The following is a 13,860-nucleotide window of genomic DNA, read 5'->3' on the forward strand; positions in this document are numbered from 1 at the left end:
CAAATTTATTAAACTTTGAGCCTAATGTTCACATCTTTATAAAAAGGGTAAAATAAAAACCTTTATCAGGTTGCTAACACATTGCATTAAATAATATGTATAAATTAAAAAAAATCTTTTTAATGTTTATTTTTGAGAGAGCACATGCGTGCGTGAGCTGGGGTGGTGGAGGGGCAGAGAGAGACGGAGACACAGAAGTAGGCTCTAGGCTCTGAGCTGTCAGCACAGAGCCCAGCGTGGGGCTTGAACTCACGAACTGTGGGATCATTAAATAATATGTATAAAGTTCCTGTTACATAATAAATCATAGGTATAGCTATTACCATTTTTAGCAATAATCACTGGTAATTATTACTAGTAATAGTAGTAGTGATGATAGAGGTAGGACTGCATAACTGGAGGTCTGACCAACTCTGGGACTGTAGTTAGGGCGGAAGTTTTATTTTTCTGCAGTGCCATCACGAGTGCATGAGTGAGATTATACAGCTGGGACCGTGAAGTTGTGGTATGGGCATCTTAGACCGTCATTTTTCTCATTTTGTAACTAAGGAGCTTAAACCAGAGGTTGCAAGTCAGAGTGGGCAAGGTTGAGACTATATCATTCCTGGGCTCAGTGGCCTAGACAATGCTGCTGAGCTTCCTGAGGTGTCAAACAGCCATGTGCCAAGTTGTCTCTTATAGTCAAGTGAGTATGTGTATGTGTGTGACAGCTTGGTTGACTCATTGTCAGGGAACATCTGATCCTTGTCATTGTGTCCCCGGTTTAAGAGCATCATTTATCTGCACTGTTAGTTTCTGCTTCTGAATGGTGTGTAGATTTTCTTGTATCTTCTGTGTGCATCTTCTTTCTTCCTCAGTCAGGTTGTATTTGACCCAAATGTTAGTAAAATCTTCAGGTAACAGTCTCAATAGATGCTATGTGTGGAGTCTGAGAAATATTTAAAATGGTAGACTAAGCAAAATTCTAAACTCAAGTCCTACTTTTACAATACTTCAGGTTTTGTTTACTCTTTCACAGCCTGGCTACAGGACCAGAGTTCTGGGCTTTGCTTTCTCCAATGCATGTTACCTGTGCCAGTGTAAAAATTATTTAAGTGTAGGGGCACCTGGGTGGCTCAGTTGGTTAAGTGTCCGACTCTTGTTTGTTTATTTATTTATTTATCTATTTATTTATTTATTTATTTTTAAATTTTTTTTTTAACGTTTATTTATTTTTGAGACAGAGACAGAGCATGAACGGGGGAGGGGCAGAGAGAGAGGGAGACACAGAATCGGAAGCAGGCTCCAGGCTCTGAGCCATCAGCCCAGAGCCCGACGCGGGGCTCGAACTCACGGACCGCGAGATCGTGACCTGAGCTGAAGTCGGATGCTTAACCGACTGAGCCACCCAGGCGCCCCCCGACTCTTGGTTTTGACTGAGGTCATGATCTCACGGTTCATGGGTTCTAGCCTAGTGTCAGGCTCCGTGCTGACAGTGGAGAGCCTGCTTGGGATTCTTTCTCTCCCTCGCTCTGTTCCTCTCCTGCTCTCTGTCTCTCTCTATCAAATAAACCTTAAAAAATTTCTTAAGTGTAATTACAAAGCCTCCGCCTGTACCTGTGCACCTACCAGTATGTACTATGTCTAAGACACTGAACTAATTCCTGTGGGCATGAAAGACTCAGGAGCTATTCAAGATCTGTTGGGAGTTTATTGTCTTAAAAGGAGAGAAGATACAGAGGTGGAAATGATGACAATACAGAGCAATGTTAAATATGCACTGTAAGACCTTATCACTCAACATGTGGTCTGGGGACTGGTATTACCTGTCATTTGTTGGAAATGTAGACTCTCAGGCCTTGCAGCAGAGCTTCTGGACCAGAACCTGCATTTCGCCAAGGTCCCAGGCAATTTGCTTGCACATTCAAATATGAGGGGAATGCAGATATCACTTTCAGTTGTGGACATGGGACTTCCTGGAGGAAGGAGCCTCCAAGGAGAGAAAGGATTCTGACAGTGGAGCTGGTGATTAGGAGTAGGTTATCCTGGGTAAAGGCAGGAAGGAGGGATGGTGGTGGTTTGAGTGGTCAGATTCATTAGGGCGTAGCGTTAGTGTAGAGAAGTACAGCCAAGTGGGAGCCAAGGGTGCTTTGGATGAGAATGCCAGACTAGAGTTTGGTGTTTGTAAGTAAGCATTGGTGACCCAAGGAGTATTTTTATATATGGGAATGATGCAGACAGTCTTTGAGATGGAAAGGAGCTTTCTGGTCCTTTTGTCTCATTGTCTAATAGGATCCACACTGTGCTTTAGGAAGATAAATCTATTGTATCTCTGGGGATGGTGCTGCCTGGACTTGGAGGTTAAGGAAACAACATGGGTGGCCATGGGAGTGAATTGTAAAGGAGCAGATCAGAGAGAGTGCAGAGGTGCAACTGAGGGGAGGCGTGTGTGGTCCACAGGCACAAGAAGAGAGCTGTAATGGGGAGAATGTGTGCACCACGAATGACAGTGGAGACGGTAGAAAGAGTAGCAATTTCTTCAGAAGGGAGGAGGAGGTTTGGTTTCTGGACATGCTGGTTGATTTACTCACAGAACACCTAGGAAGACTTGTCTACCACTTACTCAGTAACAGGTATTTGGAACTCATGAGAGAGAAGTCAGGGATGGAAGTAAAGGTTTAGGATTTTTCTGCAAGGTCATGGTTGTGGCTAAAATCGCCAAGGCAAGACAACCTAAGGAGAAGAGAGACACAGGGAGAACCCTCCAGGTTTATGGGGGAATATCAATAAAGTACTGTTTCCTGAGCCCTTGGCTTCTCTGTGTGAACATGCATGCTCAGGGCAGCTCTCCACTTTTCTTAACTTAAAAAACAATCTTTCTCTCCAGTTTGACTGTGTCTACTGTATTTTAAGTATTTTTCCCTTGTCTGTGTAGAAGTCCTCTTTCTAATGTTTTGTTAGGATTTTCAGACATATAGTGGAGTTAAAAGATTCTGTTAATTTACTATAATCTCGTCATCACCTACTTCTCCATTTATCCATCCTATATAGAGATTTTGTAAAAATGTAGTTGTGATTGTAATATAAAATTTATGTTGCTTTCTCAGTAAATGTTAAGATGAAAAACTATCCCCAGCTTATTAGAGTTATTCTAATAATAAATACTGTTTAAAAATGATTTCAAAATATTTCATCAAGTATTTCATCTACTAGAATTCATTGTGCAGAGAGAACTTAATGATTCTTCATCTTAGGTTTTGTTTTTGTGTTTGATACTGTTAGGTCCATTTGTATGCTAAATTCTGTTTTTAAGATTAAAAAACATTTTTAGATTTTTAGATGTTTTTATTTATTTTTGAGAGTGCTTGTGTGCGCATGCATGAGTTGGGGAGGGGTAGAGAGAGAGGGAGACACAGAATCCGAAGCAGGCTCCAGGCTCTGCGCTGTCAGGACAGAGCCCGACGCAGGGTTTGAACTCATGAACTGCGAGATCATGACCTGGGCCAAAGCCAGCCACTCAACCGACTGAGCCACCCAGGCATCTCTCTGTTTCTAAGATTTTTAAAGAAGTTAGATTCCTGTATATCCAAAAGAAATAAAAACACTATGTTGAAGAAATGCTTGCACTCCCATGTTCATTGCAGCATTATTCACAATAGCCAAGACGTGGAAACAAACTAAGTGCCTATCAAGATGAATGGATAAAGAAGTTGTGGTATATATGCACCATGGAATATATTCAGCTGTAAAAAGAGGAGAAAATCCTGCCATTTGTACAACATTGACAGATCTTAAGGCATTATGCTAAGTGGAGTAGTCATACAGAGAAAGACAAATACATACTGTATGGTCTCCCTTATATGTGGAATCTAAAAAAAAAGCCAACAACCACACAATAAAGACCCCTTCCTCCCAAAGAAACCTCCTCTCTCCTACTCCTAGAAAAAGAGACTAGATTTGTGATTACTGGAGGCAGGTGAGAGAGGAGAGGGAATTGAAAGAAAGTTGTCATAAGGTACAGAATTCCAGTTATGAATAAGTACTAGGGTTATATGTACAACATGATGACAATATAGTTAACATTGAAGCATGACATATAGGAAAGCTGTTAAGCGAGTAAATCCTAAGTGTTCTCACAGGAAAAAATTTTTCCTTTTTTTTATATCTATATGAGGTGTGATGGGTATTAAGTAAATTTACTGTAATCATTTTACAATATATGTAAGTCAAATCACTATACTGTACACCTTAAACTTAGTGATGCATATCAATTATATCTCAATAAAACTGGAAGAAAAAAAAGTGTAGGCTCCCAGAAGTGGACAATGTTAGTAGATTAAAGAATGTGAACATTTTTAAGGATTTTGATATCTGCTGCCAAATTGTTTTTCAAAAGCCAAACTTACGAAGTTAAGCCAGTGTATCTGAATCTTTGCTTCACTATATCCTGGCTAGTGCTGCATATCGTTTAAGATCTATATATAAAAATTTTAATAAACTTGGCAAAATGCTTTGGCTGGAGTAGCAGGTCCAGCTGACGGATGCTCTTCTTTGAAGTGTTTGTTTCTGGATTGATGGTAAATGCAGTAGCTTCTGGGTCAGGGCTGAGGCAAGGTAAGGGGGGTGGGGGGACAATGATGAGAAAATCAATTCATTACTGCTTTATAAAAATATTTTTGAAGCAATCTTAAACTTAGAGGAAGGTTATAAATACAATACAAAGACTTTTTACTCTTGAACCATTTGGGAATAAATTAATGATATTCATTGCCCCCAGATACTTTAGTGCATATTTCCTGTAAACAAAGATATTCTCCTATCTAGTCACAATATAACCATGAATCATGAAATTAACATTGATACATCATTACCATCTAAACTCAGATCTTACGTTTTACTAAATAATATCTGTTATAGAAGGACATGTCGAAAATCATGTGTTACTTTTATATCAATTTGGAATCGTTTCCCACTCTTGATTTTCATGATCTTGATGCTTTTGGAGGGTACAAACCAGTTATTTTATAGAATGCTCCTCAATTCTGGTTTGCCTGATTTTTTTTTTTTTTTCTGAATTGCATTCAGGTTATACCTCTGGCAGAAATATCAAATATGTGCTCTATTCTTTTTTTTGTTTTGTAAGTTTTATTTTTTTAATTTACATCCAAATTAGCGTATAGTTCAACAATGATTTCAGGAGTAGATTCCTTAGTGCCCCTTACCCATTTAGCCCATCCCCCCTCCCACAACCCCTCCAGTAACCCTCTGTTTGTTCTCCATATTTATGAGTCTCTTCTGTTTTGTCCCCCTCCCTGTTTTTATATTATTTTTGTTTCCCTTCCCTTATGTTCATCTGTTTTGTCTTTTAAAGTCTTCATATGAATGAAGTCATGATATTTGTCTTTCTCTAATTTCACTTAGCATAATACCCTCCAGTTCCATCCACATAGTTGCAAATGGCAAGATTTCATTCTTTTTGATTGCCGAGTAATACCCCGTTGTGTATGTGTGTATATATATATATATCATATATATATATACACACACCACATTTTCTTTATCCATTCTTCCATCGATGGACATTTGGGCTCTTTCCATACTTTGGCTATTGTTGATAGTGCTGCTATAAAGATGGGGTGCATGTGTCCCTTCGAAACAGCATACCTGTATCCTGTGGATAAATACCTAGTAGTGCAATTGCTGGGTCGTAGGGTAGTTCTGTTTTTAATTTTTTAAGGAACCTCCATACTGTTTTCCAGAGTGGCTGCACCAGCTTGCATTCCCACCAACAATGCAAAAGGGATCCTCTTTCTCTGCATCCTCGCCAACATCTGTTGTTGCCTGAGTTGTTAGTGTTAGTCATTCTGACAGGTGTGAGATGATCTCTCATTGTGGTTTTGATTTGTATTTCCCTGATGATGAGTGATGTGGAGCATTTTTTCATGTGTCGGTTGGCCATCTGGATGTCTTCTTTGGAGAAGTGTCTATTCGTGTCTTTTGCCCATTTATTCACTGGATTATTAGATTCTTTTCATTACATCTTATCGGGAGGCATAGGACTTGATTTGTTCTATTTCTGATATTCATATTGATGATTTACGGTGATGTTTGATAATTGTCTCCACCATAAAGTTATTCTCTTCTTAATAAGTATTTGGTGGAAAGAGATTTTGAAACTATGTAAATATCCTATTCCTCATGTTCCTACCTTCCTTCAATCTCTTAGTCATTTCATTGTGGATTTATGGTTTCATGTTTTGTTCAATGGGATTATAATCTATTAACATTGCCACTTAATTTGTTGCTTAAATTATCCCTGGTCTGGACGATGAGGTCTCTATCACTTTGACTTCTCTGTCTTTTTCATGTTCTCACCAGTTGTTGATGGTTTCTTACCTTCTGGCATAAGATTAGCTACTCTTGGTTCATATTTTACTTTGCCTGCTCCAATCCTGGAATCAGCCATTTCTCCTGTGAACTCTGATTCTTTCTAGTGGAGAAAGGTGTTTAAGAGCCAAGTTCTGGGTGCTTTGTGTGCTTCTTGCTATCTGGGTGTCTAAATCTCTCTATTGAAATATGTCTCCATTGGTCTCTTGAGTTCTGTTCCACAGGATTCATTCTAGTTTTCCCCTTTCCCTGTTTAACTTTTTCTGGCAGTGACAAATCTGGCTCCCAATATTCTTAATATATATACGTAGGTGATTATTCTCCAAGTGTGTGACCAATCATCATTGTAGCTGCTGTCTTCTCCTTCTCTTCCCTCCTGCGCAACCTCCGTGCCTTCCTTACCACACCTGGACTCTCCATCTGCCACCAGGTTGTTTGGCCATGTGGAAGCTTCTTTCATCCCTGCATGGAGTCACTCCAGCCACATCCCACTTCTGCTCTGATTGTGATGCCCTTCTTTGAGCCAGATCTTCTCCTTCCCTTCAGTCTGTGTCAGTACAGAACTGTTTAAGGCAAGACACAGTTCTTAAATGCTCTTAAGAGCCCTAGTAGATTTTAGCTGAAAGACCAGACCTCTTGGCTCATTCAGAGAAATCCTACAACTGTTGATTTGTTCAACCTTAACCTGGGAGGAAAGGAGATGCTGAGTTTTGGTGTTTCTTTTTTCCCTGTAGGTTCTTCACCCAAGTCCCATATCACATCTACATTGTCTCTTCCTGGTTACTAGTGTTTATAGGGGGCTGAGAGGAAAAAACAACAACAACAAAAACACCTGAGCCTCATGGGTTCCCAGCTAGTTTGGGCAGGTTCCATGGGAATGTATACTCCTGGAGATGTTGGTTCCCAGACATAAGATATGGGGCCCAGGTAATTTACTGGAAAAACAGAATAAGGGCACCACTTCCTCTTTCTATCTTAAACAAGAAAGGGGCTCAGAAAAAGTTACCTTGATTCCACAAGTAGATAGATACCTTTCTCCTCTTCTCCGTAGCTTGATTTTCCCATTGCAAATTGTTATCCTTTGTCTTTTTTCTTTTGAGGGGCCGGGAGGACTAGATTCCATTCTAGTTAAGAGTGGGGTACTGGTAGAGCTAGTGGCTGTGAAGAGATGGGGGAGGGATGATGTACTTGGAGTTTCCCAGCAGGCTTAGCCACAGGGTTTTCTTTCAGGAGCTCTTGTCACGCCCATAGGATTAGCAGTGGTTCCTGACTGATGGGCTCCAAGGTGGAGGAGAGGACAGGACAGCTGCAAATCTGGCTGCAGGGGACAGATTGTTTAAAAATATATTTGCTGCCTTGATATGATAGAATGTTAATGTTATAACTTGTACTAGAAATATATCTATGCATGTTACATTTAGAAAGTAATTTTCCTGGTGCCATTTTTCTCCAATCTGTGATGCTGTTGCATGTGTCATTAATTTTTAAAAATTGTTTTTGATAGCTACCACAATGTTTGAAGCTGGAAAGGACAAAGGTAATCCAGATGAATTTGCTGTGGCACTTGACGAAACTCTTGGAGACTTTGCGTTCCCAGATGAATTTCTCTTTGATGTTTGGGGAGCCATCGGTGATGTGAAACGAGAATGATTATGATGTGGATGATCCATCTCTGGAGAAATGAACCATTCTTCCTTTTTTTAAATCCCATAAGATCTGTTTTTAGACACTGTTACGGACTGTGGTTTGGTCTTATGTGTATGAAGTACCTTCTTTGAAATATAATTTTGGTTTCTGGGTATCTTCTAATGCAGTTTCATATGTGCTATTCTTAAGATAAATTACCTAAAATATCAATTTAAATATTCATTCAAGAGTCTTTTTAAAGTAAGTTTTAGGGAGTATTTCTAGAGAGATGATTTTGCTCCACATTAACCCATGTTTTCTTTTCCACATAGAAGTCATTGGTTGCAATAGGTCGGTAGCTCATTTTCAATATCTTAATGCAGTGAAACTAGGATTAGAGTTTGATTTGTCTTGTAGCATCTTCATTTTGTTATACCAGCCTGAGCAGGATATGGTCAGGAAGCAAAGTGTGAATTATGCCACCTATAGGTCTAGAAGCATTGTTTCTTTAATCCACTGAGTAAGAGGGAGGAAGGTTTCTATAGTCTCTTGATGTCTATAGCCTACTTTCTCTCTTCATAAAACAAGGATTGATTGACTTGCTTTTTGCTTCTTTGTAATTACTTCTTTTTAAAAACTTGTGAAATCTGTTGTGCTATGTGTTTGCTTGTGTGGAAGAAAGGTGGAAAAGGCAGATAGAGTAGAAACCACTTATATTTGATTTTTTTTTTAAAGCAATTCTTTAACCATTATTTCTTTTTCCACTCATACCCACGTTTATGTTACCTTTTATAAGCACTCCAGGGAAGGTTTTTTATAGTCCTTGTGGAACTTTTCTTTTGAAAGGTATTTACTCAGAAAATAACTATGTTTGAGAACATTTTTTTTGGGTGAAAGAGCAATGCTTTTAAGCCCCCTAAACTTTAGAGGAGAAAGCATCAGAAATCGATTTCCCCGGTGGAAATAAAGGAGGACCAGAGGAATTGAGAAAATATATTAGCCTATTATTTTAGAGTTCTAACATACTTTCTCTAAAACCTTACATTATTGAGAAAATTGAGGGCAAATGACTGTCTTATCACTCTTATTTGACATGTTATAGATGTAGGAGAAATGGAAATGAATGGTTTCAACATAGATCATTTAATAAGGCAGAGCATGGTGTGACCAAGCATTCTTCTAAAGTGTTGTATGGAAGATGCTGTGTGCTGCCATGGTAATCAGAAATAATAACCCGTGAGGGCTGTGTTCCAGGAAATCAGAAGTAGTTCCCTTTTCGTGCTGAGTTAATGCTAAGATAACTATTGATTTCTGGTACAACTTTACCTGTACAGACATCCACTCCTCTTTCACATAAATCTAATGCTATGAAGCTGATATTCTTTGTCTCATTAATCTGAGACCTGTACAGAAGCCCGGTTTTACTCATTAATGTGTAACAAAAGTAGGTTATAGAATGTGGTTTGTCTTATTGTACTTGTCCATCATTTGAAAATAGGACCCACCTCAGGATGTAATTTGTTGTTACTTGTTCATTGGATTTCTTTTGGAGCTCCCCAAGTATCTATTATTAACACCATCTGTCTTAGAAGGACACACAAAGAAAGAGTTGATATTTTTCTTTCTTTCTTTCTTTTTTTTTTTTTTTTTTGAGAGCATGTGTATATGCGTGTGCACAGGGGAGGAGTAGAGGGAGAGAGAGAATCTTTAGCAGGCTCCATGCCCAGTGAGAGCCCAACATGGGGCTCCATCTCAAGATTGTGAGATCATGACCCGAGCTGAAATCAAGAGTTGGGTGCTTAACAAACTGAGCCACCCAGGCACCCCAAGAGTTGATATTTTTAGAGATGAAAACATTGAGGCCCATGGAAACATTTTAAACAAAAAAATTCTTGTCACTAGATGTTAGATCTGAAATGATAAGTCATTATGATCAATGTCCGTTTCTCCTTTTTTGGGGGATGCAGGAAGATTGATTTCCTGTGATTTATGGAATCTCATATTCACAAAGTGGGTTATACTCACCATGATTTTTCTAGAATTTTGATATGTAAGATACCAGGGTCCATGTACAGCTGTAACTCCACTTGTCTGTTGGCGTTAAATGGCAGTTATTATTTAGCGCTTCAGCTGTGCACAGGTACTTTAATACTAGTAAGTTTTTCCTTGAAATGTCTTTCTCTCTCACCTCTATTGCTAAGCTGATAACAGGGTCAGTTTCTTTGTCATTATATTCCCTTACATGAAGATATATCTGTTTGTGAACTTGGTAACTTTCGGTAACTCTCCATGAACAAAAAGAACAGCGTCTCTTTTTAGATGTTATGGTCTGCAGTTTGGGCTACCCTCCTGCTACAGTGAGACCAATCTTCCCCCAGCCCCCTCACTAAGCATGCTATTTCATTGGTCCCTCTGAACATTTCCAGAAACCTCTGTCATCATCTTTTGTTCTGTAGGGGTTCCCTGCCCGGTGGAGAAGGGTATTTAATTCTTGATTTTCTTCCATGCAAAACAGCATCTTTCAGTGGCTACTAAGAGCACATGTTTTCTTTGTGGCAGGGAATACATGTGATGACTGAACGTTGGGCTAGATGGAGCCTCGAACATAGCTTGGTCCTGATCAAGCGTATAAATTCTGATGATTACAAATAGGTACATTTTGGGTTTCTGTGATGTTTCATAAATATAATTATGTGAAACTCTTTAAGAATTCAGTTATAAAAGCAGTAATCAGTTAACCTCTGTTTGGGGCTGCCGTATCCAATATTGTAATGTGAACAGATGATTAAATAGAGATAATTTTGCCAAATGATTAATTTGCTATATTTCCTCCTATAACTTTAACAAATAGACATTTTCTAAGTACAGCACATTTTCTTTAGGTCCATGTTATTGCTAGACCTTCATCAAGTTGAGAGAGAGCCTTCCTGGCATTCTTCAGTTACCATTGCCTATCTGACAGAGTAGCAAAATGAATTTCATCTGCAAATAGGTTTCAAAATAATGGTTCTTCTAAACAGAGCATAGTTATCCGCCATATGAAAGTTGGATCGTATAATGACCCTCTCACCCTCTGATACCTCTAAAAATATATGGGTACTAATAGCATTGCTATTATTCTGGTGGAAGTAATAGGTTAGAAGGACAGTGGGGGTTTTACCCAAGCTAGAAGTGAATAAAGAGATAGGAGATGCTGTTCAGCTTATAGTGCCAAGAATTAGTGCTCTGGGTAAAATGCACATTTATTATCTTCTTGACACCGATTGAAAGGGACATCAGAGTAATTACAAGTCCTAACACATATCATGGTTATAAAATGTTTCTAAGATTGTGAAGTGTACAAATGGCACAGCTTGTCCCTACCTATTACCTGAAAACTAGTTCTAAGAAATGACTCTAGGTTATTATCTGCCAGGAGGATTGAAAGTTGAATATGACATCTTGAATTTCAGACATTAAGCCTCTGTAAAACTTCAGTATAGCCATAGATACTTTTTAAAGCAGTAACAAAAAGAAATTTAAAAGATTTTCTGGTAGATTGTTTTAAGTATACATCTTATATTTTGAATACATCTTATATTATTTGCTGTGCAGTAAGTAGTATTGACTATATACAAGTAAAATATTCTACAGTTTTGGAAAAAGGAAAGCTTTTCTCTTTTATAAAAATCATAACATATTCTTTAAAATGTTTTTTTGAGATTGAATTTTGGGAATCTGTTATGTGAAATCGTAATGTATTTTGATATTGTTTAAAAATGTGTTTACTGTATTTCTACTCATAGCTGTATAAATGTTCATGCACTGATCAAAGTAAATTATTGTAAAGCTATAATTTATAATCTTTCTTATATTTAAAATATGACTCCTTAAAATAAACTTTTCATGAAAAAATTTTTTTATCATAAAAATTTGGGGTTTTAAATGTTAGGCTTTTTGTTTAAATGATTCAGGGGATAACACATGTAATTGTTTAGGTCTTTATGTTTTTAATACATCATTGGTATATTTTTTTTCTCAGTGTATTTTTTCCTCAATGAAAATCCCAAAATTATGTGGTTTGATTCAGTAAAAATACAAGAGATATGCACTGCCGGGGTACTCTAAGATAAAATAGTCATAATCTTTTTCTGTTTATTAGATGGAGGTTTACCCATGGTGACATTTCTTATTCAACCAATTTTATGGCAGTAGTTTCCAAACAATAGTGTAAGTAGAAGAAATAATCAGCTTATAACTCTTAGGTAGTTATGCCTTTTGGATTCATTATCTCCTTGATGCAGTTTGAAGGCCCTATCAGAGCTGTTAGAAATCCTTAAAAATATGCTAATTTCATATGTTTGGGGTGGAGTCCAGGAATCTGCGTTTTGACCCATTCTCCAGATGGTTCCAACGGAAGTGAATCATGGACCTTTACTTTGAAGTCTCTGAAGGTCATGGACTAGCATTGGGTAGGAATGATAGATACGACTTCAAGAACTTACCATCTGTCAAGGTAAGCAGAGACCTAAAAGAGCTCTCAAAACAATTAGGTAAGTGCTAAAATGGATATAAAATAGTATGGGAAGAAGCTGTAGATGATAGTAAGATTTCTTTTAATTTCACCAAGTGGGTGATTTTCTAAATGTAACTTGGTATGCCAGAAGAATTTGTTCTTGGAGAAGGAGACTTCCCAATTGGTGCACTGTGGATTAACCCATGTGATAGTTTTGTCTCAGTTTACATGCAGTATTTGATACTTCCCATTGATACAAATAGTATTGGCTATTTATCTATCTCTTACTAGGTATTTTATTCTCTTCTAGTTTTGTAGATGAGGATCCTCTTAGTGGTTTTTAGAGTGGAATTGACATGCATGATAAGATTGATCTCAATGGAAATAACTTCAGTGGGTACTGTAGTTTTAATTATGGAGAAGCTAAGCTTCTAAAAATGCTACTTGAACTCTCGTGTAGATTTTTCTCTTAGTGAGGTTCCTTCATGTAGGGGGTAGAGTGAATATGATTCATGCTTCATTATCTTCTTATGTGCCACCCAAAAATATGTTGACATAATATTTATGATTAAAAAAAATTGTAGATCCAGTGAGTTTAATTTAGCTTTGAAAAAGTTTCTCTAGGGGCTCTGGATGGCTCAGTCAGTTAAGCATCTGGCTCTTGAGTTTTTGGTTCAGGTCATGATCTCATGGGTCATGAGTTTGAGCCCTGCATCAGGCTCTGAGCTGACAGTGCGGAGCCTGCTTGGGATTATTTGTCTGCCTCTTCTCTGCTCATGTTTGCTCATGCTCTCTCTCAAAAATAAACATAAAAAAAAAGTTCCTCTAAGTTTGAATTCTTACCCACTTTTCCAGGTAAGTTGTTATAAAAATAATTTGATTTTATTTTTATAGGTTTCCAGTGTAGGATAGGTTAGGTGTGGGAAATGAAAATGGGAACATTGCAGCCATGTTCTTGCAATGTTCTTCCCTCCTCTCCACTGCGCATCCCTTCCTGGCTTCTTCTTTACCCACCCTCTATCCATGGGGGGTTCCTCAGGCCCAGACCTGGGTTCTGTCCCCTTTTCTACCCTCTTCTTGGAAGACTCATCTATTCCCATGGCTTTCAGCATTTTTACAGTTACAACTCCTAGATATATATCTTAACATTTTGGATTGCTCTTCTGAGATTTATATTCAGATATCAACTGCTTTCTTGACCTCTCCACTTGTGTGTCAGAACTTTAACGTGTTCAGGATGAAGCTAATTTTAAAGTCTTATTTTCCTTAATTTTCTCTGACAGGAAGTGACATCATAATTCGCTTCATTGTTTCTTTCTTCACCTACTGTACCTAATTCATCTGTCTCCCAAATGTCTACTTCTTTCTAGTTT

At 38.1% G+C, this 13,860-nt stretch overlaps 1 protein-coding gene across 5 annotated transcripts in view; it reads left to right on the forward strand.

Moving 5' to 3' along the window:
- The window catches only part of GIPC2 (GIPC PDZ domain containing family member 2), a 171,545-nt gene that overhangs the window by 76,257 nt on the left and 81,428 nt on the right, over positions 1-13,860 (forward strand). For 4 of the 5 annotated variants that reach the window (XM_053214292.1, XM_053214295.1, XM_015066251.3 and 1 more), the window contains one exon: positions 7,871-12,005. The exons of the other annotated variant lie outside the window; for it this stretch is intronic. In XM_053214292.1, the coding sequence (XP_053070267.1) occupies positions 7,871-8,016 (146 nt within the window). In that variant the 3' untranslated portion in view covers positions 8,017-12,005. Of the gene's footprint in view, positions 1-7,870; positions 12,006-13,860 lie in introns of those variants that run through there. 5 annotated transcript variants of the gene reach the window in all.

The sequence above is a fragment of the Acinonyx jubatus genome, chromosome C1 (assembly GCF_027475565.1).
Source record: "Acinonyx jubatus isolate Ajub_Pintada_27869175 chromosome C1, VMU_Ajub_asm_v1.0, whole genome shotgun sequence".
NCBI lineage: Eukaryota > Metazoa > Chordata > Mammalia > Carnivora > Felidae > Acinonyx > Acinonyx jubatus.